Source organism: Drosophila gunungcola, unplaced genomic scaffold (assembly GCF_025200985.1).
Source record: "Drosophila gunungcola strain Sukarami unplaced genomic scaffold, Dgunungcola_SK_2 000001F, whole genome shotgun sequence".
NCBI lineage: Eukaryota > Metazoa > Arthropoda > Insecta > Diptera > Drosophilidae > Drosophila > Drosophila gunungcola.
The window spans coordinates 8,516,631-8,544,069 of NW_026453197.1; the positions used below are offsets into that span (position 1 = coordinate 8,516,631).

General features: G+C 39.3%; 3 protein-coding genes and 2 long non-coding RNA genes across 5 annotated transcripts in view; 4 read left to right on the forward strand and 1 right to left on the reverse strand.

The window, feature by feature from the left end:
- Positions 1-23,296, reverse strand: part of LOC128261396 (uncharacterized) — a 63,184-nt gene extending 39,888 nt beyond the window's left edge. The window contains exon 1 of the mRNA XM_052995076.1: positions 22,812-23,296. The gene's annotated coding sequence lies outside the window, so the exon portion shown is untranslated. The remainder of the gene's footprint in view (positions 1-22,811) is intronic.
- LOC128261395 (uncharacterized) lies at positions 220-1,971 on the forward strand. The gene is made up of 3 exons (XM_052995075.1): positions 220-856; positions 1,275-1,570; positions 1,629-1,971. The coding sequence occupies exons 1-3, from the start codon at positions 312-314 to the stop codon at positions 1,832-1,834; spliced, it is 1,047 nt and encodes a 348-aa protein (XP_052851035.1). The 5' UTR covers positions 220-311; the 3' UTR covers positions 1,835-1,971.
- LOC128261398 (uncharacterized) lies at positions 17,577-18,150 on the forward strand. The gene is made up of 3 exons (XR_008268256.1): positions 17,577-17,806; positions 17,858-17,925; positions 17,993-18,150. It is a non-coding gene; the product is annotated as an uncharacterized LOC128261398 (long non-coding RNA).
- On the forward strand, positions 18,282-20,023 carry LOC128261394 (uncharacterized). The gene is made up of 5 exons (XM_052995073.1): positions 18,282-18,482; positions 18,535-18,639; positions 18,696-19,094; positions 19,321-19,652; positions 19,716-20,023. The coding sequence occupies exons 1-5, from the start codon at positions 18,442-18,444 to the stop codon at positions 19,955-19,957; spliced, it is 1,119 nt and encodes a 372-aa protein (XP_052851033.1). The 5' UTR covers positions 18,282-18,441; the 3' UTR covers positions 19,958-20,023.
- Positions 20,924-21,854, forward strand: LOC128261397 (uncharacterized). Its single transcript, XR_008268255.1, has 4 exons — positions 20,924-21,147; positions 21,209-21,311; positions 21,369-21,556; positions 21,618-21,854. It is a non-coding gene; the product is annotated as an uncharacterized LOC128261397 (long non-coding RNA).
- Positions 23,297-27,439: the final 4,143 nt, after the last annotated feature.

A 27,439-nucleotide genomic window follows, 5' to 3' on the forward strand; every position in this document is an offset into this window, starting at 1 on the left:
TGAGATTGGGTTTATCCTTAGGAATACTACACAATTAAATTGATAAACAATTTCACTTCTTTATTATTAATTCAAAAAGGAAAAGAAATGAGGAAAATTAGGAAATTAGCTTTCAGTTTCCCAAATATTTTTACGAATATTAAATTTCCCTTATCTTTGAATATTTGTTTAGGTCTTACCCAAGGAATATTTTGTATTTAATGTCAAATGTCTCACAAATACCATCGGAACTACACATAAAGCACAACACTACATCACACTACCACTACATCGTTACAACATAAAAATATAAAACAATACGGAATAACACTATGTTTGTACAATGTCCCTCACACATTGTAGGGTCCACTGCTACAGACCTTTTCAGTGAACAGCTTTGTGAAGATTCTGATATTTCGAGCGAGGATGGGGAGGAGTCGAAGGACTTTTCCGAACCCTGCCATGGACCATCCTGTCACCTGCAGCCAGTCGTGTTGGACTACAAACAGTTCATGGCCGCCAGAACCATTCAGCGCCACGTTAGGGGATTTCTGGCCCGAAGGCGTCTCAACCACCAAAATCAGGCGGCCACCACTGTTATCAGGTGGTGGCGTGGCTACTATGTCCGCCGTTTCCAGTTCGCCCACATCCAGCAGCTGTTGCACATGCGGATCATGCAGTACCACCACGACATGGCCACCAAGATCCAGGCCCTCTTCCGCGGATGGATGACGCGCCAGTACTTCCAGGACTTCGAGGGCATGAAGTCCCTGCGCATGCAGTACGCCGAGGACATGCTGAGCACGCTCTTCAGGAAGCTCTGCACAATGCGCAAGGATCACTTGCTGCCGGGAATCTACGCTCTGCGAGAGTCTGAGTAAGCTGAGCTACAAAGCAAAAATCTTATGCCCAGCCCCAAAAATGTGCTCATGTTCCTTTAATATCAAACAAAGTCTTAAAAATTAATTTACATTTAATTATATTTATATTTTTTAGAGACAACATTAAAGCCATTGATGGCGCTTGTATATTGTATAAGCTCTTAACTTCATAAAATTTAATTTCTATAATATGTATATGCTTTTTTAAAAATGTTATTCTCTCTAATTTATAACCTTAAGAAGAACGAAAATTTAAATCCATTTTTATAAAAGAAAACTTTTTCTATTTCTATTATATTTTGCAAAAATGTTCAAAATAACGCTTTCTAAATTTTTTAAAATTTGAAGGGTATACCTTTAGTGTTTTATTGTGCCCATAAATGTTTTACCTTAATCTTATAATTTCACCGCCAGTTTACTTTTGAAGATCGAGGACTTGTCTGCCACCTTTGACTACCGATTTCACAACGGCAGAGTTCGAGCGGCCATTGCAAAGAAGCGAGCCTTCATCAACGACCGGCGGGAGGAGTTCCAAGGGGCCCACTCCTATTCCATGGCGCCGTATCCTGGACCCAACTCAGAAAACCTTCCCAATTCCGAGATCACCATGCCCAAGAAGATTGGCCCACGATTGCAGCGAACGATTTTGGTGTACGATAAGTCCTTACGAGATAAGCATGTGAAGAAGGTCTACGATCTCAACTCAAAGAGTAAGTGACACTTTAAATTCGGGTCCAACTTTTACTAAAGTTCACCATCCAACCGCAGGACGTCGTAAGAGCATGAATGCCCTGCGTGAGAATATGCGGAACCTTTTTTGCAAGGACTTTATTAGGAGAATTGTGGCCCATAAGAAAATGAAACGATTTGACCCCAAAATGATTCAGGTTTTTCTTGACGATCTTCTAACGGCCGCCGAAGACTTTAGTTGTTTTTGCAAGCCCAAGACCGCAATGGATAGTTTGTGCGAATAGGTTTTCTCAGCACTATACATCAAACAGTGCTGAGAAAATCTATTTCCATATACGATCTTAATTTTTTCGATTGCTATAAATTTTTAATTGGTCCAAGCGATACTCAGTTTATAATAAACCTTTGTTGAGTTATACAAGTATTTTTGGTTGTAAATGCTTTATTGCATTTGTCAATAAGTTTTCATAATCGTGCAAGTTATTTCACAGATTTAAAATTTTTGACAAATTAAGTATTTGAAGAGATGGCTTTCTTTTATTGGTTTTTCGGCGTAAACGTGAAATTCCCAAGATCCTAGAAAGCCGAGAGGCTCTGGCAATAATTTGTGGCTGATTTACATACTTATGTACAAGGCAGAGATAAAAAGACTCCTTCAGATACATTTTAAACATCTGCCGCACCTTCCTCTTGACCATTCAAAGTGCCCCGGGGAAACTGACAGAAGATTTCCATTCCCCATTGTCATCAGTCACAAAATTTCAGAAATTCCTCGACATAAAACAGATTTTGTCCCTCAACGGAAGACGAATAAAGCAGAGCGCTTAAACTTTTTTAATGTCAAGGCAACAAAAATTGAGCAGAAAAACGAATTCCGGAATCTCCATTGTGTGGCTGACTGTGCGTTTTTAGCAGCTCGCAATTTATTTGCAAACATTTATTATAGTTACTTTTGTTTTATTCGCTTTGAGTACTTTTGCGTGTTGCGCAATGGAGACGGTAAAAGTAGGGGGTCACTTTTTATGCTGCATTGTTTTATGGTCGCGTCGTTGTTGCCAATGAAATGCCCCACCATCGAGCAGCTTAACAAGCCGCCAAAGGTTGTTGGCTGAGGTCCTGTCAGATGGAGAGCAATCGCAGGGGACTCGACTCGACTCGACTCCAAGCTGGGAAACAAATTAGTTTAAAGATAAGTGGGTTACACAATTTCGAGTAGCATACTTTGTGGCATTAAGTGGCTGTCTTGATTAGTCCGTGCAGATGCCAGGATGACTTTGACTGGCCAGGACGAGAGGGCAAATACAATCAAGCTTCGGTTGCAGACTGCACGTGAAAATGTTTAACAGCTGTCGATGGCAGGGCAAATACTCGTGGCATAAAGCAAACATCAGGGGAATCGGCAAGGAGCAGCAGCTGTAGCAGCTGTAGCAGCAGGACTCTGGCCCAAGGAGCTTGAGGCAGTGCCGTAATGCGCCTTTGGCCGAGTGCACTGTAAATACCAAAGCAATTTTCACTGCAAAATTAACAAGCGCCAAACCGCAACACAAGCCCGAGGTGCTGAAGTGGATTGGCTTGGCTCGAACGGAGCTGGCCAAGATTCTTGCCATACATACGTTTACCACTAACTCGGGGCGCCGGGACATAATGAATTTTGCCAGCTCTCCTCGTCTTCGCCTTCTGTTTATTTGCCATTTTACCCATTTTGCCTGGCTTTGGCTACTCCCCACTGCTCTCATCGGACACACGAATGCAATTAAGCTGCACAGTGGGGGGAAAAAAATCGAAGGCTTACAGGATTCTCGATTGGATCATCAATTCAAGGAAAAAAATCAACTCTACTGAAGTTTCTCCCATTTTGTAGACATCTAAAACGTGTCCCAAGGGCTCGCTTATAAGAACGCTTTTTAAAAAGCATTTTTGATCGAATATCAGCCTTGGGTACTGTGACTGATATGCTGTGCTATTCATACCAAAAATTAATAACATATAATGTAAGTCCCAGAAGCAAAACATATTTAATATAGTCACATTGACTTGGATTATAAATGTATTCTTTAAAATAAATAATTTCTTAAAAAGGTTTCCCAATAAAAATATTCACTTCTCGCTTGTTTGTCAATTGAATATTGGGTTTTGTATGATCCAATCCACTTTTTTAATTATATTAAAGATAACCGTATATCTAACAACCTCTAAAAATATTAAATTACCCTTATTATGAATTTAAATTAAATCTAATCTTTAAATTATGCTTTTCGCTATTTTATGAACATTAAAGTTGCTTGTAAAACTGTCCCATTTATATAAACGCACAATGTTCATGAACATCATAGAAATTAGTAAAACTTTCTATTTACGAGCTAATTATAATCCTTTGTCATTAAACCTCTTAGAAAGACATCCAAACAGATATGTTTTAATGATTATTCCTCTCATGGCTTAACAACATCCTATTGCATAGTTTCTAAAAGACCCACTTTGCCTTTTTAAAGACTTTCAATTTGCATTTATTTACGCATTTTTCTGCCCAACAGACCATTATGCGAAGGCACAAAGGGATTCCAATTAGAGGTCATCCCGGAAGCGCTCGCTCCATTTCCTTAACCCCAGTCTTAATTATGCAAAAAACGAGGCCATGTGCGAAAGTGACCAAGATGGTGATGAACCCACAGCCGACCCGATTGGACAATAAACTAACACCAAACTGCTGAGCGCCACCAATTGCTTGGGTCATCAAAATGTGTCAGGGCGGTCGGTCGGTCCATGCAAATTTCAAACTTAATCATGGCAAATTATATTAGTCCGTCCCCAGGCCAACCCTTTGACCCTGGCGAAATGTCCGTTTATCAAATGACCCGCCCCGCAACAGCTGTTGACTGGAGAATTGAGAATAGTTTCCCCCCACGATTTCCTTCGCTTGAGTTCCTTCGCTCATGGCTGTCAAATGAGATTAAAATAAGCTCTTCCGTCAATCGACATCATCGACTTGGACTGCTGCTACATCCCCCATATGACAATGGCCGGGTATCCAAGTTCCCATTTCCCCACCCCAAAAAATACCCTCCGCACCCCCATCGCACCCACCCATCGCACAATACATAATGGGGCAGGCGAATTTATAGCAATTGTGCACTAAAAGGGTTTTATCCACGCACAACAGCTTGACCAATAAAGCAACTAAGCGCATTTGTGCACCACTTCACAAGGACCCGGATCGTGCCTCATATATACCATACCATACCATACCATACTATATATAGTATCGGTTTTGTTGGCGGTGGCGGAGGCGGAGGCGGGGGCGGGGCAATCGGCCCTGAGCTCTGAGTGCCAGTTTATTGCCAAATTGAGTCCTCGGCGACAAAGCGTCGAGTGTAGGGAGCGTTGTCAACAACAGCTGCACAATTGAGATAAACTTCAATTTTCGTAAATTGTTTAGTTTATTGAAAAATCTGCGACATGTGAAGACTGTGTGTGCGAGTGTCCTGTGTGTTTGTGGCACATTAAGCGCTCTGAATTTTAATTCAATTTAACTTTAGTTTCAGTTTTGCAGCTTGCGGATAGTGGAGACAGCAATTTATTGGCACATTTTATTTTACGAATTTATTGGATTTGATGGGGCCAAACTGGAATGAACTGTACTCGAGTCGATGGCAATTGCCAGCTGTGAAAAAATTGAACAGCAAATGTCCATGGATAAAAGGGAATTTTCGAAAATCGTGTTAAAAATGTTGAAACAACTATATAATGGGATTAAAAGTCATCTTAATTAGGTGGAACTGTAGATCAAAATATCTTATTTGATTCCATAGCTTAACTTTATTATAGAGCTTTAGTTCATTTAAGCATGTTGAATGTATTTTTGCAAGAGAGTGCACCTTTCTATTTCCTCTATAAACTGGTGTTCCCTTTGCACACGGGACAACAAAGCGAAGATCAAACTTTTTCCCCCCCAAAGCCGCCGAATATACATTTCTCTTATCGAAGGACCCAAAGGTCTACCTAAGCCGCACACATTCGGCTGGCGAGGCGCAGACACAATATCCAGATCCAAACGCCCCATCCAATCCCTTCGCCATACTCCCGCATTCACGTACTCGCTTTTCCCCGTGGAAAGCGATGCCTGTGTGTGCTGAAATTATGCGCATGTCGTTGGCATTTTCCTTCTCTGCTCGGCACGATTTTCAATTCAAATGTTTTTCTTTTCGGGGATTCGATTTCGGCGGCAGAAGGTGAAAGATGCGGTTACACGGACTGGGGGCTGGCGAAAAGTTTTCGCATAAAATAAGGCAAGATAAATTGTTAATGCGTCTGTGGGGAAGCGATTAGCGGCAAATGTGCCGAGTTCGTTTCGAAACCCACTTTTGCGAGCAGTGCAATTTAAATATTATTTTCCAGCTCCTTAAAAGGGAAGCCAAAAAGTACCTTTAGTTCGACCAGAAACATTTTACAAATCTACTTCAGCATATGGAACTGATGTCTGGCTGGCACAAAATACGAGAAATACAGAAGAGTCAAGCAACAAAAGGTGAAGCCAGGCTTTCGTTGCCAATGGCAATTTATTTCCACCAGCTCATGGATTTTGTCCTTGGCCAAGGCAATTCCTTCCAGCCAGGATGCGGAGACACTCGAGAACGCATTCAGGTGGGCAATTGGCAAATGCAACAGCCACTGCAGCTCATGATAAATCGTTATTTATAATTTCCTTTGTAGACGAAGAAATTTGTATTTCCTTCTGTTGGGCAAACTAAAGTGGCAGGCGGAGTGGAATATCTGGAATAAAAACATCAACAGGCGGAAAAGGGTTTCTGGAAATGTGGGAAAAGTAAAGTGAATTGCAGTCTTCTGATAAGTTTTTATTTATTTGCATGCCTATACCTTTAGAGTATATAAATAATTTGATTCCTCTTCAAAAGAAACCCTTGTTCTTACGTAGGACTTTTTTACTTATTTATTAAAATCTTTGAATAAGTTTTAATGTACATTATAAAATAAATGTCAACGTTCTTAGCAAGTTAAATATGCCATAGAGAATTTAACAAAATGTGTAAATTGCAACTTATCAGGTATCTTAATAAATAAATTAAACTATGAATTGTACTTTGGTATAGTAATTAATCAGAAAATTTTAAAATGTTATGAACTTTCTGGACGGTGTAATTGTTATTGGTTCGGTTACTTAAAACGTGCATTTTAGCAAAGTCATAGTAAACATTTTTCTCTATGCAAACACCAAAACAATTCATTTTTACAACCACTGGAGAAAATATACACTAATTAGGGAAATTGGGGAACCAAAGTGGTATGTAACGCATTTGGAACTCAACTTATAATAAGAGAATAATTAAATAGTTTTGCAAAACCAGTATGCCCTCCTCTGAGCTACATCGGTATTAATTTAGCTTTGCAAGTTCTCACTTGTTGAGATAAATATTTTTCTAAACAAATTTTCATTTACTCGCTGGGCTAATGAAATCTATGTTTAGATTACAGTTTGCGCCAACGGGAGTAGAAAATATAAAGTCGGGTTCATCCCTGACCCAGTGTCCCGACCAAAGAGGAGATAAATAAATGCATCTGTCAGTGGCAGCAGAGCTGCACGCCAACTGTCAGTGCGGGAATGCAAGTGACAGGTTTTTGTGGAGCCGCCACTAGCAGAACTACTCAGTGGGCAGGACTCGGCGGTCTCCACTGCCCGCCATCGTGATCCTGCCCAACCCCACTGAATCACCTGCCTGCGAAGTTAAGGCGTAAGGTCAGACCTTGGCGGACAATGAAAAGTAGCCGCTGCCACTCTGCTGACAGATATTCTTATTCATGTTACCCAGCTGGACAATCTGCAGCGGACTGACCAATAAAATATTGAACTTTAAAAGTTTCCCAAATTGACATTCATTTAAAATTTGAAACATGTTTTCGCACAATAGCGAGAGATACAAATAAAATATTGGTATCAATTTATTAATTGACATGCGAAATCTTAAGTCAAAGAGTAAAATTTTTTGATTAGAGAAAAGTTATAAGTAAGATCTCTAATATTTGTAACACATATTTAGCTCCAGCTTATTTACTTTGTTCCGAAACTTAATTAGGGATAAAAATATATTTTTTGTAAATCATACTCTGTCCTCCAGTTTCTATTAATTTTCTTAGGAATATTAATAAGCTCTTTGCACAATTTATTGAAGCTCAGTTTTCTCAACTAATATTCGCGCAATCCCCCTGGCTCAATTCAGACTTTATATTTATTGATTGCAACTTGGGAAACTATTTTGGGCCAGAGTTTTGTGGTACTGGGGAGGGCTTAGCGTAAAGGTCTGACCCACAACCATTCGGCAACTATTGCCGGGGCGACAATCAAATAAATCACAAGTCCTGCGACTAATTAAAATTAAGCAGCGCTACCCTTAACACTTGAGCTCGGCCCGTTGTCTTAGCCACATTCTGGCTCATTTGCATAAGGACGCGTTTGCTGCCTACCAGCCAAAAGATCAACTGGGGAGCCATTTTCAGTCGCCTACAGGCGCCACGCCCCCTCTCGAGAAGGATGTTCCGACACTCGAAATGTGTCTATGCATATGAGAGAAACTTTGTCCTCACTAGCCTTCTCCTTGTGCCCCTTAACCCCCTTAACCCACTGATGCCCCATTTTCCTCGAATAGTGTGTCACGCCCGCGTTTTATGTCATGTGTGCCAATTAAAGTCGCTGCCACGCCCACTAACCGAAAAAGGGGGATATGAAATTAAAGGAGAAAACATTGTTAAAGTAGACTTAAGCCGAACATTGTACACACTTCCCGAATATGAATGTTAAGAAGTATTTTGGTAATACATTATTCTGTCACTTATAAAAACATGTAAGCTTCTTATAGTTGTTCTTCCAATAGCTGGCATGGATCAAAAATAAATCCAAGTAAAGGCATTGATTTTCTGTAGACCTGCTGTTAAGTCAGCTTGCAGAAAAAGAACTAACCAAGCAAAGAAGGCTGAATGCTCTAAGTTCCACTGCGAAGTGCAGTGTATAGGTGCCCAAGTGGCTGGCTCGACTCCTGGTTTTGCTGCTGCCGTTGCCCCTCCTGCATCTTGGTCCTGCTCCTTAGTCCTGGCTGCTCGTTGTGCGCATTATTAGCTGTCGTTTATTTTACCCAAGCAGCCGCCAGAAGAGGGCGGCGAGCTGCAAGGACTTCAAGTCGGGACACCCAGCTGCTCGGTATGGGGGCAAAACAAATTTCAGTTGTCGTCGTCATCGTCGCTCACTGGCTCGTTGAGCTCCTTGTGCTCCCTTTGCTCCCTGTGCTCCCTGTGCTCCCTTTGCGCCCTGTACGCGCTGCATTTGCCCGGCATGAAAGTGGCTCCTGCATCCTGCTGCTTATCTTTATACACTTTAAAGTCATTAGCCATCCTGGCTTTAAGTAGATGCTTTCGAGGAAAATCAATGCCAGCCGCTTGTTGCTAGAAAAAAACGCTGGAAAAAAGGTGGAAGGGGCAGAACGAAACTGCAACGCTGTCAAGTTAAGAGCCTGCCAGACGTCGCAAAAGAAATTATAAAATGAAAACAAAGTGCAAATATTTTTCTAATGTCTGACAGCAGCTGTTAAATGTTACGGAAAATCCCGACACGGAAAAGCAGCGAGAGAAGAAAAGTGTCCTGGTCAAAGAAAGCAAAAAATAGGGGCTTTGGAGAGGGGCCAGCGCACTAATGAACTATGAAAACAGCAGACGACAAACAAAAACAAAGCGGAAGTGACAAAAAGTCCTGTCCAGGATCAGGCAACTTAAGGGATACAGTGGGCCCTATGCGCAAGCAAGCTTATCCTTAATGTTTCTTAAGACTTTTCATTTCTCATTATTATTTGAATTTAATAAATAATTTTATTATAGTGACAGTTGAGGGATTTTTTTTTTTCTTAAAAAACTTTGTTCAAGATTAAGATTTTAGTGTTCGAAACATATATTTTTTTTTATCCAGCTTTCAGAAATTTTCTTTTAAAGTTTTTTACACAAATATTTTAAAAATTTTATATTTTAAAACATGGCAGATATATAAATATATTTTGAAAATATAATATAACTATCAAACCAAATAAAATAAATAATTTTTATTCATTATAATAGTTATATGTTTTAAGGCACATTTTAGCACAATTGGAAATTATTCCAACGTTGCAAACTAAACTTGAATTAATAAGGAAGCATTTTGATTTCATTTGCTTTTCCAACACTACCACAGTTCTGCATAATTAATTAGAAAACAAAAGCAACTCACCGGAGAGAACAAAGAGAGCAACAAACAATCACTTTCGGAATGGAAAAATAGAGCAATATCCAAGTGCGGACTTGTGGAATACACTCAGCATTGCAGTCGCCACCAGAGGAAGCGGAAGTGGGCGGAAGTCGACGGAAGTGGGCGGGGGCTACCTCGACTGCTGGCCACAAGATGGCGCTGTGCACTTACTTTCCTGCAGCTTGACAGCGCTCGAAATGAGACAAGTGGCAACAGCACGCGCAGCGAAAAAAAAAATGCTCAGACAATGGACCAAAAGTGGGTGGTCCAACGTCAAAATGCTAATTCCAAGGGAAAATGTGGCGAATGGGGCAGGAGGTCGAGTGGAAGGAGCGAAAAAGAATGAAATGCAATCGGTTTGTTGCCTGGCAACTCGATGCGTTCAACTTGGTTTTGCTCTATTTGGTAATTTATTTGGCGACATTTTCGCCACCCACCTCCGTTTTCCAGCTGGATCACCAGTTGTTATTGTAAAGTCAACCGCAAGGAACGAAACGAAAGCTGACGGGCAGCATTTTTGTGACAAGCGCACAAGTTTCACGCTCCAATGTGCAACCGAATGGCAAATGTGCGGGTGTTGGGCGGTTGGGGTTTTCGCAAGGATATCGCCAACGGATGACTGACCTGTTGGCTGGTGGCAAGCGAGTTAGAAAATTAAAAGCACAATATGCTGGTGTTTTGCTGCTATTTTTAGTTTCTTTCTTAGCCGCTCTCATTGACAGATTGACAACAATTTGCAGTATGGCCCTTACATAAAGAGTTTCGAAAATAAAGTTATTCGTTCTACTATCATCAAAGCTTAAATAATAATACTAATTAAAAAGTAATGTAGCCGACTTCTTAAGTAATTATATATTTACGGTAGCGTTACCCCCATTTTTCCCTAGAACTCCTGCACGAGTTCCTGGCTTCACCAACTTCACTCATCACCCAAAAGAGCTTAGAATATAATGCTCATTCACAATGATTTATTTTGATAGGGAGGCAGCCCTCACCCTCAACCCATTTTAAACTTTAAAGAAAAACCACGGAATGCTGTATTTATTTTTTTCACATTTTTTTCTTCTACCTGATGGGGAAAACTTTTTCCGCTTGCGACATTTTCCTCAAGTTGTCGTGGCTCGCCGCCCGATGGCGGCGGCTGTTGTTATTATTATTCAGTTACTCTGTTTATACAGGCAAGATATTCATACATTCATGAATATATATAAAGCACGTATCTCCCTTTTGGCGCTGTCCCAACACACAGGGCGAGAATTTGCATAAGCACCAGCGTACAACAATAAGAAGATATGTCTGTGGGTTGGCCAAGGAAAAGCGGGCAAGGTGGGAAAGGCATCCGCAGATAGCGCTATGAGATGCGGCTTGGTTTACTTTTAAATTTGTACTATATGCAATGTATCCTGTGCATGCGGGAGCACTGAAAAAATTTCCCCAGAAAATAATACTCTATAAAATTTTGAAAAAAAATTTTGTTTGAATCAAAATAAGTCAATTATTCATTGCATTAATTGTTATTTTATATTTTTTGATGTTTAATGAATTGGACAGAGTAATTTTTCCTTATCCCATTTTATAAGAAATAAAACAGAGTAAAATATTTAATTTTCAGTGCACATAAGTATGTGTTCCCTTGGTACAATTTCTTCGACTTTGGTCGTACGTCTATATGTACGCGGATTTATCTAGCCACAGTCCTCCGAGTCGTATGCATGTTTATAAAATTGTCTAAATTCCCACAAGTTGATTTAAACTTTCTTCGCCAGCCACGTACATTCTTAGGTGTTTGTTGGTGTTTTTTTTCGAACATAAAAAAACTTGCCTGTGTTAGTTAGATGCCCGATGGTGCTGCTCAGGACTCAAATGCAAGTATCTCTTTTTAACTCTCTGCTGGTTTTCCTGTTTTTTCCAACCCTTCTCGCGTATACGTTATGCTTATGCACAAACCAGTTTGTTGCCGCTGAAGTGTATTACATTGTATTGTTGTTATTCCAACAGTGTCGCTTTCAGGTCTGGCATTGTAGAAAATGCCAAAAAATGCACTTAGGTATTGAAATCTGGACCGCTGTAACGCCTTGCTATATTTGTTTTTTTTTTTGTCGGTTTCATATTGAAATTCTAAGCCTGCTGGCTTGGATATGAGATAAGCCTTCAAGGAAAAGCTGTTCCGAAAACCCTGACAATGAAAGGGAGAGTTAATGGGCGTTATTGTGTGATGACAAGAAAACAAGGTGGGGAGATTGGATTGCAGGTATATTTTGTCATGATATTGAGGCGAATTTAAAATAAATATATTTTTAAACCAGCCTTACCAAACTATTTATTTATTTAACTATATAAAAGGCCCACAAAATTATATATTAAACATTTTGGAATATATTAAATACAAAATAAGCCCCACTTATAACTAATCCGTGTTAACTAAGTGACGTTTAAGTTTGCTCGACCGTAAATAATTTATCAATTTTGACAGCATTATTTGTCCGAATGCTTTGACCTCAAAACGATAGTAAATCCACATTTGTGTTAATTAATTTTGATTTAACATAAACATTTAGTGTCTCAGTCTCATTTCAAATAGACACTGAACTAAGTATGAAATTATTGAATTGCGTTCAATTTAAACGCATAACTGAAATTGTTGTTTCTTGCTTGTGATGTCTGGCGTTTATATTTTTGCCATTTGGCAATCTAGCAAATATAGGCCAAGGCCTTTATTGTGGGCTTTAAAAACAAAACTTAAGGATAAGCTATGCTATGGTATAAAAATTATGAGTTTATATAATTTGATAGAACAGTATAGCATTGTATACTTTAGTTTGTTTCTTAATTTATTTATGGTGCCCTAAATAAAACAATTTTTATTTATTTCTGTTTTGTTGTGTAGTGTTCTTGGCTCCGAAAAATATGTGCACTCCTTTCACTTAGGATGGTAGGTATTTTGTTAAAATATTATGGCTCGAATATGTCGGTTCATCTTGGTCGAATTGTGTATCTAGCTAGCAAATAAAATGTCTTATGTGCTCATCATCTTGGCCCAGTCGCGAGCCACTTGGCCCACTTACCCACTTGTTCTGTCGTGATCCACCTAATCTGCTTTCCAACATCTGTTTATAATTTCAGCCAAGAACCTCTGGGCCTATTTGGCATTGCACTTGAGTGAACTTTTGCCCAGCCTCGCTCACATTCGCACTGTCACCCACTCACATCCACTTTCGTTGGTGGCTGGAGCGCTTTAACCAGCTAACCACTTCACTCAAGTGTTTGCTCACTTTGCGGGCTGTTTTTCCCCGAGAACCTTTCTCCCGCTTTCTCCCAGCCGTAACCGCTTCGGTTTGAGGTTACTGTTCTTTTTTTCGCATATGTTTTGACACGCTCTCTTTTTTTGCGCCCAGATGTTTTTGTTCTCCAACGATTTTTCTTGTATTTCTTTTTGTTTATTTTTGTATTTTTTTTTTTATTTTGCAACCTTCCCTGCTCCCCATGGTATCTCCATTGTCTGTCGGCTTTCACTCAGTTTATTTGTACTCATGCATCATAAGGGTTTAATGGATTTGCTGTTGGCCTAGGCGGGGGTTCTCGTCTGTTTTGCATCATTTACCCACTTTTCACACGCCCCTAAGTGCGAGTGTGTGGGCCTACGCAATGATTATCATATTACGGCCATTGTGTCTGCAAGTCGGTGGGCCACACCTCACCACCCCGCTTTACCACTTCGCTTTATGACTTTATTTTCGCCTCCCCTTCTCGACGGCAGTTAATACATTTTTATAGACTTGCCAAACTACTTAGCCACCGCCCTGGCGGCTTATTTTCCTTCCTCGAGGGCTGTCTCTCTATTAGCTTTTCGCGTGCTTTGTCATTGCCGTTAATAGACTTACTTTTCCTTTTCGGCTTAGTGTTGAAGGCAAAGTGGCGACGGACCATTAAAGCCAACTGCCCACCTGACCAACTGAGACTGAGACGAACTGGTCATAAAAGAATTGGTCAACGCCGCGTATACGTAATGCGCGAATACCGTTTTATTTATGTGCGAATAGTTGAAGGTCTATATAATATTTAATGACTTTACCAGGGTCGCTGGGTCATTAACTGATTTTCTGAGCCTTAAAAGGTTCAGGAATTATAAAGCTTTTTGCCTGATGGTCAATTATTTAAGGCGATTGGGTGGCTCTTTAAAAAAGCAAGCGAAAATAGAAAGATCTTTTGATGATTAGGTTCTTTGCATTTTAAAGTTATTTATCTATAATAATATAATCTAATTTATATATACAGATCCTTTTTAAGCAATACATCTTATTAGTTTAAAAGTTTTTAATACTCCGTAAATATTTCACACATCTGCACTTTGTTTTCGGTCAAAAATATTATAAGCTAAACTTTCATGGATGCCGTTTCTTCGTCCACAAAAAAAAAACCATATTGGGAAGATTTGCTTGGCTCCTTCGTGAATAAAGCTGTGACCTAAATTACTAAAGGCAGGAAGAAATTAATGTATAAAGCCACCATCTAGTGCACTTAGCCCGATTTTTGGCAAAGCGCTTCCCTTACCCCGGTTTGCTTACCAATTCCGTTTACATTTGCCAAAAATTTTGCAGACTTCAGCAGCATCTGCAGCAGTCAGATCGAGAAGAACAACAATGGACACGAAACTGGCTTCGCTTGGCCATGTACTTGGCTTGTTGTCGTCTGAAGCTGTCTTTAACACACATCAAAGGCATTATTAACACCGCATACACAAGCAGGGATTCGGAATGATGCCTTCAAGCAGGCTCAGAGGCCAAAAACCCAAAACATGTGTCGTTGTCCTTGTTTTTGTCCTGGTGTGTGTGTGTGTCTGCATAAGTGGCTCTATGTGCGAGGGTATTTATGAGCCACTGTACTATATTATACTATATACAGCTAGCAAGCAAAGTAATACATATGCATGTTAACTGCTTTTGGCGTGCATTAAGTGGTCTTAACTTTCCACACAAGGACATGCTTTTTGTGGTCTTTTAAATTTTTTTTTGTTACCAGCAGTCAAGGCGAGGGTATAGTGCTGTTGCAAGTACGTCTGTGCAGTCAATAAAACTTATATTGGTCTGGGAGCCCGTATAATGCCAAACATATACATACTTGGTGCTGGGACTGGGGAACAAATATAAGCTTTTCCATTTTTTATATATTTAAAATGGTTTTTAGAATGCTAGACTTTCAATTTTATTCGCTAGTAATGGTCTAAAAGTAAAAGTTTCTTAAGATTTAATCAACATGTCCGAAACATTATTTGAAAATGCTTAATATCTACTAGGTTGTTATTTCCTTCCGTACTTATCTCACCTTACATTTTATTGAATTTATTTAACCTTACCTCCACCCTCAGTTCTCTAACTTAATGCTTGCCTCTGCTCAAAACACGTAATCCTACCTATTTGGCTTGTCTGGGGCAACTTCAAATTTACAGCTGCCAATTTGGGAGTCAGAACCCGTCTGACCCTTTTTTCTTTTAGCTCATCAGTGAACCAATAAAGTATGCTACCAGAAAAAGGGCTCGCAATTGATGTTTTATTTCCTCGTTATATGTGTGTGGGCCATACAAATGCAGTTTGAGAAATGTTTACCTCTACACTCACCTCCACCCCTGTTTGTTCTGCGAAATCAGGTTAACGAAGAGTCTTCTCCTAAGCCAATTGAAATGCGTGCGGAATTTGGTTCAATGAAGAGCCGGTTGCAGCTTTCGACAGCCACAATTAGCATCCCGGGCCTACAGTTCGTAGTGCAGTCAAAGAATTTGCAAAGTGCCCGGGCGCAGATGACAAAGATGGAACTTGAGCAGCCTGATAAATTGAAATTTGAGCTGAAACGTTCGTTAGTTTGCTGAGGCACTTCAGGCTAGATCCTCCTGCTTTTGCACAGGCTTTTCCTCAACGTCGCTGTGCCACACTTCAAAGTTCGCGTTGTCGCCAAGTTCGGCGGGTAATGAAAGTTGCGTGCCTCCTTGTCTGATGTGATGGCAGAGCGCCGAAGGACGCAGAAGGACGAAGGACGAGGACGTGACGGCGTCAAGTGGCAAGGCGGTTGCATTCAAATTAAATAGCATTTTGATGAATATTGATTGATTGCCTTTGCCTTGGGGCAAATTAGAAGCGCAAACCGCATCGACAAAGTTTTTATTTGTGCGCCGCAGGCGAGTGGGCGGTCTAAAGTTTAGCCTTCAGTTTTATAGGGGGCGGATTTGGATTGGAATTATTTCCTATTCAATTCAACTTAAAGCGATCAATTTAATTGACCCCAGATTTGGTGTAATAAACTAAAACAGACAAGGAGATTGTGACACTTTTAAGTGAGTCTCATTTATTTGCATAGTTGCACATACATTACTTAATATTTTATTTTTCAAATTAACCATACGGCTATGAAATATAAAAGTGGGGCAAAGACTAAAATTTGTTTTGTTTTCATTGAAATTTCAATATCAACTGCACACGTTTAAAATCCTATTAAAATGTATCGGGAATTGGTATTTCAGTTAAGATACATTTTTATTCAATAAAACTATGCAAATATGGTCTAAAAACCCAATAAATATTTCTTTCTGGCGATTTTTCTTTGCTACCTACAGCATAAATTTCATTTCGCGGGTATCGCTGGGTGCTTTGTTAAATATGAAAGGACTTCCTGGCTGCCGAGCCAACGCTAAGCCATTTTCGTAATGGAGGCTACAAAGTATTGCAGTCTTTGCCGACGACAGACGACCCACAAGGCGAGGCAATGTCCTCCGGACGAAACACAATGCAAGCGGCAACCGGAAATGAGTAAACAAGCGTCAAATAGTGAAAACGGCGGACCCAAGTACAATGCAATTCCCAGTAGTCCCGGCTCCACTCCACTCCACTCCACTGTACTCCACTCCTTGAGTCCTTTTTCGTGCCTCGGCACGAGAAAACAAATAAATGAAACATTAAACGAGACAAGGAGCTGAACCAAAGGGGAACAGGGGCTGCCCGAGGGTGGGAAAGGGGAGAGGACAGGGAGAGGGGGCCGTCGCATAAGGACGAAAAATGAGCACCGAAGACAACAACCGGATATCCTGGAACTTTATAAGGAGCTCCCCAAAAAAGGACAGCTACAACGACAACGACAACGACGGCAAGGACAACGAAGTTTATTTTAACTTTTGATTTCCGCCTTTTTCGGCACAACCCAATGCCTTCACCCCTCTCGAGTGCATTGGCAAATGATTGCATGGAGTGGCAAAGTTGCGCTTTCAAGAGAATATCGAGAAAGTCGGCTTGGCATTAAAAATGAATTAAATTCACAACACAGTCCTTTGCTGAAGGCGACGAAGGAGAAAACGGGCGGAGAAAAAAGAGACATGTTTTAGTTTGCACCTGACAATGCTTTAATCCGCCCAAATTAAATATACTGTGGGTAAACAAATAAAAAAATATCATGAAATCAACATTGGACACATATATTAAAAAAAAATATAAAATATTAATAATAATTTATCGTCACTACATGCACTGCCGTCAATAGTGATACCATCTAAAACTGGTACAAATCTGTTCCCTACGCACGGAAACAGATATTTTTGCCGGTGATAATGGAGAAAGTCATAACCGGTTCATGGAGCCCAAAAGCCAGACTCAACTTGTTTCAAATAAAACTAAACAAGTAGGCACTGGCTTTTTGCTGTCAATCGATTTCCTACCTGACTGTGAATGCGACCAATATTATTCAGTTTATTTCTGGAGCCCAAACAGGAATCACCTCCAGACTTAAGCTCCAAATTCTCAGTATTTTTTCGTATTATTAAAAAAAAATTAAAATTTTCCGGCTAGTTTTAAGAATAAAGTGAATTTTAACTTAAGCACATAACCATTATAGAATAACGACAAAGTTGGCGTTTATTGACCTAGACAACGACACAGTCAGCGCTTGGTGGCCTGGACATATTTTACTCAACACAGTTAATTACATCGGGGCTTTGGTAAGTATATTTTAATCCTTCTTTAAAGGTAATAATATACCCTTTTTTAAGCTTTTTAGGATTAAGGAACCAGAACCGGAAGAATCAACACAAAACATGATAAGACTGTATAATGTTGAGTAAGCTGATAATTTTCGTTTTTTCTAGCTAAAGTGAGTTCAACGAAAGATCGCCTCTCTCCTGCAGTCCACAATTCCTGGCTTGTTTTCTTTGATGGCACACCACTGGCAAAGTTTCTTAAAAAGTTTAATGAATACATATCAATCCTTGACTGGGAATATCTCACTGGAATAATAAAATACCAATGCTCGAAAATAATAAATGTACACTTATACACTTATACACTTTGCTGGAATTCAAAATAAAAGTAAATACTCAAAGTAATTTGAAAACAAAATGAAGTTTGAAATTTCTGATATCGCAGAGTATCCTAGGTTTGCAATAAATTTTTCAGTAGTGCAACCTTGAAAACCAATCTGCACTTTGCACTTTTTGGTTAAATCTTGATTTAATCACCATAGCCTTGACTTAAAATTTTCTTGTATATCTTTCGGATGCTGGCATTATTTCTTAGTAACATTTAGACAGTCGAACCTTACACAGCTTATTAGTACAAAAGTCTCTGAAAAAACAAAATGCCGAAGCCAACAGTGGATACATCTTACATTCTCTCAAGGTAAGACAACATTCCGTACAGATCAGAAATGGTAACAATTGCTTTGGTAAAGGGGGTCTAGTAATTTGTCGATGGTTCCTGAAGATGATGAATTTGACGATCTGGAAGAAGGCACTGAACAAATGAGTCGATTCAGCCTAACCGCTAGCCTAACGCGGTAAGTCAAAAAGTCAAGATATTTGACGAAAACTCAAAAAGGTCCAATTTTGATAGCACGCAGAGCGTGTTAATGGACTACAGACAGTTCAAGGCAGCTCGCACAATTCAGCGTTTCGTACGCGGCTGGCTGGTGCGCCATCATCTCAGAAAAGCCCAGGAGTGGGCGATTGTCATCCAGAAATGGTGGCGACGTTTCCAGGCCCAAAGAAATCTGAACAGTGTGGCCGAAAAGGTCCTGCAATCGACTATTTTGGCCCACTATGACAGGTCTGCCACCCTAATCCAGACCCTTTATCGCGGCTGGTGGTCGCGAAAACACGTCTTCGACCTCACCATGCTCAAGACCCTACAAAACACTCTGGCAAAGGACCTCGTCCACACTCTGGTCAAGTATATGTACCTTATGAAGCGATCTGATCTAATGCCAGGAATTTACACAATAAAAGAGTCGGGGTAAGTGTTCAGATATTACAAAAAACAACTTTTATTAAAGTTTAATAACCAATTTTTATCATGGAACTCAGGATTCGGCCATAAGCCAAACACTTTTATTCTAATACAAAATTTAAAAAATATATCACTTAATTAATTTAGTTAGTTTACAAAGATTTAGATTTTAACATTCAGCACTTGTTTATATGTGGAAGAGCTATAAAGGTTCCTATATCGTCCTTTCTAGCATGTGTCTTAAAACATTGGAGCAACTGATGTCAACGTTCGGCTTTCGCTACTTTAACGCTCAGGCCTGCTACATAATGAACAAGTCCTTGTCAACGGTGGCTCAGGGGCGTAAGGCGTTTGGAAGCTGTGTCGATTTCACCGATGTACCATATTCCGGATTCAATGACAAGGGCATGTGCGTGAATCGGAACTATTCCGTTGCGAATTTAAACGCAACGGAACCCGAACACTTCGAATTGGTTCAGACGTTCCTGGCTGGTCATCGGAAGATGGATATGGCAGTAACGGTTAAGCTTGATAAGATTGCAGCCTCCGCGGTGGAAGAACTTCGTAAGTTAACTCTTTCAATATGTACACGAACTAATAGCTTCTTTTATCTTTCAAAATGTCCAGGACTTAAGCATTCAAAGGAGCGAAACAACAACAAAAAAAGTTTCATTAGGCGCATTATTCTTGAAATGCAAAACTGGCACCATCCAGATGGGGAACCAATTCTGCCCAGCGCCATATTCAAGAAAAATGAACTGGATGCAGTGCTGCACAATGCAAAGAAGACCCTGGAATCTCTTTTTGGGCAACTAGAACCGTGTGTTTGTCCCACAACCGAGGACTTATCCTACCTTGAAAATCTTTAAGAAATTATTCTTAGATTTGTATATTTTTTATTGAGTGCAAGGCTTAAAAATATGGAGTACTTTAAATGTTTAAAAAATGTTTATGGCAAATCACATCTTTTAATAAAGATCATTAGCATCTAGTCGATCTGACTAATTGTGGAATTTGTAAATAGTGTTAGCGATTCAGAGTTAGTTATTTTTATCGCTATCCATTCGTTTGAGAAAGTCATAAATTTAAAATTGTGTAATTCAAAATTTTTGGATAAAAAAAAAAAAATTTTAAATTGAAATCTTTTTAGATTTGAACCTAATATTTTCTTCTATCTTGAGCTTTGTAAGCCAGACGTTTCACGGCCCTTTCTTCGTCTGCTTAACTTTGTTTCTATTTTTATTTATTCCGCACACACACGAATAAGTAAGTTCAATATTGGCAGCAAATTAAATTTAATGATGTTTGCTGCTTGCAGCCAAAAAAGAAAGGCCCTCGCAAAAAGCGAAGCACAAATTGCCAACTCTGGTAAATATTTACCAACTGACGCTAATGAACTTGAGCATACAAATGGGGATCGAGCAGGGGGCCAAGACTTTTGGGCAACACAGAGTTGTGCAGAATAATTTTCCCAAAAGATTTGCCAGACATTCGATTGTGTCGCTGGCTTCCATTAAAGAGTTTTTTCCCACCTCCTATGCCAGCGCAATAAGATAAAAGGCAGCTGCAGGAAAAAATACGGTAGAAATAAAAGAAAATTGGCTTAGAAGCAACGAACGTGTTTGCAAAAAAAATTTCTTTGCTATTGATTATATGTATTTACACATTCCTCTCTTTTCTCATATGGCAAACTCGTGGGTTGGCCATTGTGTGGCCACAAAAGTCAACAGCTCTCGGATACATTCCCTTTTCTCGATTCCCTAAAGGTCTGTTGGGAATAGAGAACAGCAGCCAGGCTCAACTTGTTTCAAATAAATGAAACAAGTAGGCACTGGCTTTTTGCTGTCAATCGATTTCCTACCTGACTGTGAATGCGACCAATATTATTCAGTTTGTTTCTGGAGCCCAAACAGGAATCACCTCCGGACTGAAGCTCCAAATTCTCTGTGATTTTTCGGTTTACTAAAAAATTTTAATTTTCCGGCTAGGCTTAAGAATAAAGTGAATTATATTTTAAGCATAAAACCAAGACAAAACACCATAAACATCCTTATACTCGGTAAGTATTTTTATTTGACCTGCTATGTTAATGGTCCTAATACTTCTTTTTTGATTTAAAGCGAATTATATTTAAAGCATATAACTCGAGATAAACAACCAGTTGACCAGATAAATACAACATAAGATTATACACGTAATTGCTTCGGAGAAGTTGGCATCTCGGTAAGCATATTTATTTGACCTTCTATGCTAAATATCCTAAATCTTTTCTTTTCTTAGTGAAGCGGTTCAATACACCCTAGGTTTAAGTGATTTTTGCTCTACACTCTGGAACAACCATATGACTAATCTTCGTACACTACTGAGTAACCTGATGCAAGAATTATACTTTTAGTATAAAACCCAAACTGAACGAGTTGACCAGATAAATACAACATAAACTTATACACGGGGAAGGTGGCATCTCGGTAAGTATATTTATTTGACCTTCTATGCTAAAGATCCTTAATCTTTGTTTTTTTTTCTTAGTAAAGCGGTTCAATTCACCCACATGACTTATCTTCGTACACTTCTGAGTAACCTGGTGCAAGGTCCCCTCTCTCTCCTGTAGTCTATTGATCAAAAATGGCACATTTAAGACTTAATTACTGGATTCTTGGAAACGTTACTGTTTAATCACACTTCTCAATCCTCGCTTGTTGGATCTCACTGGAGAAATATATAATACTAAAATGTTTGATGCTATAATAAATGTACACTTATACACTTGAAACATTTCTTTTTTGTACTTCGGAGCAACTCAACGTTTAAGAATTTCAAATACAGGCATATATATGTTCAAATATCTGTAAAAAATAATGGTTCAAGTTAATTAGGGCAAAAGTAGGTCAAGAAAACAGCAAGAGCGATAGCTAAAAATAATGCTAGTCATGGCAGCAGAAAATAAAAATACGGAGAAACGGAATTAACCCAAATATGCAAATAAATTTGCCAACAAAAATGGAAACAAGTCTGAGCCAAGTTGCACATTAACTTCCGCAGCTCATTAAGTCACTGTCAGCCCCCGTGGCGGGTAGCTGGTGGAATATATATATAAATTTATGTGACGCCAACTGGACGAAAGGCGACCACTGAACAAGGCCCGAACCCCTCTCGAATCGACCAAGAACATAGCTATGAAGCTGGAAAACAAAATAAAATATGGGTGGGAGGTGTTACAGAGTCGGGCCCCTGACGTATTTAGATAAATCAGCAGGGGTCGCAAAAAATTGCTGAAAAGGTTGGAATGAAAATGTCGGCGCTTAGAATGAAAAAAAAAAATCAACAAAAATCTGATTCGTCCCGCCCTCTTGGCTCGAAGTTTAATTGGGTCGATTCCCCTATTTTGCTTGCGTTTTTTTGTCTACATAAGAAAAGCCTGGAGTTTTGTTTTGTTTTCAATTTTTTATGCCGTGCGAAGGTCAAGGCCTGTCTTAGGGGGCCAAATGGTCAGGGCAGGCCAAACTAATTAGTGGCCATTTTGTGGGTGTTCCCAGTTTAATTAAATTTTAATACGAACTTAATTGAAATGTAGTAAATAGGGATGTTTATAGAAGTTTACATTTTTAATAAGGCTATTTATATTAGAGAGTTTTTAGGCAAAAGGCAAAAGTCAACCCGCAATCCAGCTTAAGTTAACGGCTAGATTTAACTGAAATAAAAACTACAAAATGCTGTACTTACTTTTTGAAAACTTGGCAAAGCCGGCTGTTTGTTTTTTTTAAGGATTTCGTAAATGGAATGAGAGCATTTAATGTTTTTTTTTTGTCTCTTATATATTAAACTAATTAAAGAGAGCACAACATTGATACCAACATGCAGATTGCACGATATTTAATTAATTTGCATTGTTATTATTCCCGTTGTTATTATTGCCAGTGGCATAATCCTCCGCATGCGGCTTTATAATTAAACACACGCGCTGCGAAAAACGACCGACGAGTCAACCGAAGGAGAACATTTTTTCCAGGAAAAAGCATTTAGTTGAGTCTGAGCATCACTCATACGCCTTCACTTAATATCACTCATACGCCACGGAGGTCGCAAACAGCATCGTGTAACCTATTCTACTTGGGCATTTTGTTTTTTTTTTCCTTGTTTTTGCAGCCTTGTTCACGACTTTTTGGACAGTGCAGCTGGCCGGCGTTTGTCTGAGATCCAATTCGCTGCGCGTTATCAATGAAACTGCTGATTTTTCTCGTCATCGTCGCCAGCATCGCCCCAGAAAGGACATAAGTTCGTGGCTGGTCGGCTTTTTACACTGTCTCTCTCTCTCGTTCTCTCTCTGGCAGGACCTTTTTTCTCAACTCAACGAAGGTGCCGAAGTTCGTCAGAGAAAAAGAGCGCAGGGATATTTAACGGTCGAACATTTTTTAAAACTGTTTCAGTTGTCGGTTTAGCAGAATATTAAATTATGCTACAAAAATATTTACTTAATTTAATTAATGAGTTAAGTCAACTAATTTTGTTTGTTTAGTTTTAACCAATTATTTTATTATTAGTTTATTTACATATCACATAACTGTGTTGCTCTGTCTTATTTCATTATGTTAACAGTGGCAAGTCCCAAAAGTGTTAAAATAAGGGGAAATCATTTTCCTTATTCTTATTGTATGACAGTCTGTAAAAACATGGCAAAAGGGGGAAAAATAACAGCTTTAATTTACATTATTACTAAAAATTACAATATAATTAGTTTCGTTTTTATATTTATAGCTAATTTTGGAAAAACAACTAAAAATTAAAAACATATCGATTTTTTTGCATTTAAAAAATAATTCCTAGTTATTATTTCTTTTTATTGAAAGATGTCTAAAAATCTTAAAAAGTTGTATAAAATCAATATTGTAAGAATAAAGTAATAAAAAAATAAAATATTGCACATTAATTAATAACCTTGTGTTGTTTGCATTACACGCATATGCACACAAAATTGTTTCTCATATGCAAATTAAATCGTGGTTGAGGTTCAATTAATTGCCATTAATTAGGAATAATGCATTTACCGCTTAGTGCAAAGTCAAGGAATTAATGTAAGCCAGTGGGTTTACGTAAGGTTTTAAGATGCTTCAATATGTTTCGTCTTATGCCGCCAAACCCCACCAACTCCGCACCCACTTGAAGCACTGAAAATCTTTTATGACACGTTATTAGTTGGCCCTGAGCAAAGGGAAAGCCGCGAATTGTGCGCCGCGGAGGGAAACATGTAGGGGAAGTACCGACTCAGACGGCTGGCGAGCTTTAATATGCTTAATGTAATTATGAGAATCGCATAGAAGGGCACCGCATCCCTGCATACAAATGAAAGCGTAATTTCCAACAAGGAGGCAGGGTGCGAGGTTGTAAAAAATGCTGAGGGACTTCCGTACCTGGAGCTGTCATAAAAACATATACAACATACACGATTTTTTATTGTTGCGCGAAAAAATAAAGAATGCATAAAGAAGTCAGTTAATTAAAGGGCTTAAAGATGGGTTTTCAACTTTTAAAGCAGTGGCTTTTGTTACACAAACTTATTTTCATTACTCAACTTGCTAAAACACTTTATTTGTCAACTATTTTCCTTTAAAAATAGAACAACAAAACCTTTTAAATGCTTACTTCCCACTCAGTGCCTTAAAACTGGGACGCATGTTTTGACTAATTGTTTTGACAATTCTTAATGTATATTTGTCAAGTGCACATCTTATCTTACTCGAAATTTACAATACTCCTGTTGCACCTTATAAGAAACCACCTGAGCCACCTTGAAAGCAGTAAAAAGAAAAACAGGACCTCCATATCTATGTTTACCTTATTTACAAACATATTTATTTCTTCGCTTCGAAATTCTTAGCGAAACTGACTTCACGGCTAATGCAAATGGCAGGCGAAGCGAAGCGTAAAATGCTTTGTAAATTATTATGCCAAGTCTGAATTCGGTGTGGGTGCTAGAACCCACCTATATAAATATTTTTCTAGAGATAAACAAAGTATTTGCGCCGTGGGACGGCATGTGTTGTGTCATAAATTTCAATTGACTTATGAATATGGAGGAAAATCTTTTCCCATGAAAAGTTTTTAAAGCCAGCACGTGCCTAAAAGCCGATGATTATGGTTTAAAATTATTTGCCGTATTCATATTTCTGCTTGGGGCTTAGAAAAATTAGATGGGTCTTTAAAAGAATGGTAAATTGTACAATCACATAAATATATTCGATATATATATATATCGAAACTCATTTTTTAAAACATAACTTGGGCTTAAAAGTAAGGAATGTATTACAATGTACATTAAATTTTCATCACACCACTGCAACCACCATTTTCTTTATGGATATATTAATGTGTTTGTCAAATCTCTTGCCAAAAACAATCCTAAAACTTTTGACCCACGCCTATGCATATTTTTTATGTGAACAGTCTAAGCGCTTAATGTGCCGCGCAGCTGGGGAAGGAAAACTCCTTGGCCAGGACTGCCACACGCTCTCACAGAAAGTAACACTCGGGCTCAGAGCACCCCAAAGGATATTAACAATAATCTAACCAAATTAACCCAAAGCACTAAAGTGTAAGTGACATTAAGTTAATTTTCGTGTGCGCCAGCGAAGGAATAAACGAGATGAAAAACAAAACGGTAGAGCTGAAACAAAAGAAGTGGCAATAAAGGGGGGAAAAACTTACGTTTTATTTTACGTATTTTGTGTTTTTCCCACAACTTTTTTTGTGTACTTTTTTCTTTTGTCCCTGCTGCTGTTGGTTGCATCAACTGTGCAAAATTTCCCATGAGATCAATCAGCCACAGGCTGAAACAGAACATCCAACAACAACAACATCAACATCAGCAACAACGGCAACATCAGCAACAACAGTTGCGATGAGGTGGACTTTGCGTGGAAAAAGCAGCAGCAGTTCCTGTCGCTCCTTGTTGTGGTTTTTGTTGCTATTACTGCCTCCTTTCAAGTTTTTCCTTTTGTGTAACTTTGACCTGCTCAGCTCGCAGTGCTTCTTTTATCCCGCTGTTTTATTGTCTGCAAGTAGTAGCAGCTTCTTCCCGAATATATACGTGTGTAGTATGGCTCTTTTTGTTTTCACCTCTTGGCATTGGCCTTTGGAGTGTGCAGCTAATGAAGCGAGAGTTGATGAGGCAACTTGGGTCAGAGGCGTGCAGAGTTCGTTGCGAGGGGGCTGGCTGAGTAGCTACTTTGTGGGCCAAAGGTTGGGCTGTAGAATCCATCCCGATCTAAGTTTTCAGCGAGTGCTTAAAGCTATGTTCATACTAAATTTAAAAAGTTAACATTGCATGTTTAAGTGCAAAAAATATAGCTCCTATAACACTGAAAAGGGTTATACTTTGTGTAGTTCTTAGACTTTTTAATTTAAAATATCTCCCTGAGATGCAAACACCGTCACACTTTGTAATATTAAATGTTTAAATTAAATGTTTAAAATAAATTTTTTCACTCCAAGAATTTTGTTTTGTTCCGAAAAGAAAATAAATTGTAAATGCAACCTATAGAAGCGTGAAACTCAGTAAATACTAAGTATATGTACAGTCTTGTACCATCATAGTCTGATATATGAAGATATTGTTTATTGTTGAATTGCGAAATACGTTAGAATCAAAACGCGTCCCTCTCTGAAACGCCACCTCTGCTTTGAGAGCTCCTAAAAAACAACCAGGAAGTCAGGCCAAAAACCAAAAGTTGACTCTCATTAACAGGAAACACTTCAAAGTAGCGCATAAGGCATGGAACTCGGCGCTAATTGTCGCAGCGAGCGTGTGGGTTTGGGGGCCCTCGTCCTGCGACCAAAGTCAGGAAAATATGCCGCCAAAAGAAAGCCACTTGATTGATTAATGGATGTCAGGCGCCAGCGTCGAGGTGACAAGTGACCAAGTCAGGCTGTTTGGGGATTTGCTGCCGCTAAATGATGTGCCAAATTAGACACGGACTGGAGGGAAATGTGGTTTTCTGGGGTCATTCATCGGGGGATGGGGGGGCAAAAGTGTATGCAATAAACTGTCAAAATGTCGTCCGGCAAATGACAATAAAATTGTTTGAAGCTCCATTTCGGTCTGTCGTTCTGTCGTTGGCTTGTGTTTCGGCACTCTTTCCGGAAACATTTAATTTTGCGCCCATCCCTGCCAGAATTCGATGCAGAGTTTCTTGCACCACTTGCATTTCCGTCTACTTTTGCATTTCCGCCCCGTTTCGGAGGACGACCTGGCCACCGATCCCAGAATCGTCCCACAAATGAAGTTCGGGGTCCATTGCGGATGTCCGCGTGGCAATTTTAATGCTATTTTTATGCGCCCGCTTTTGGCTTCCGAT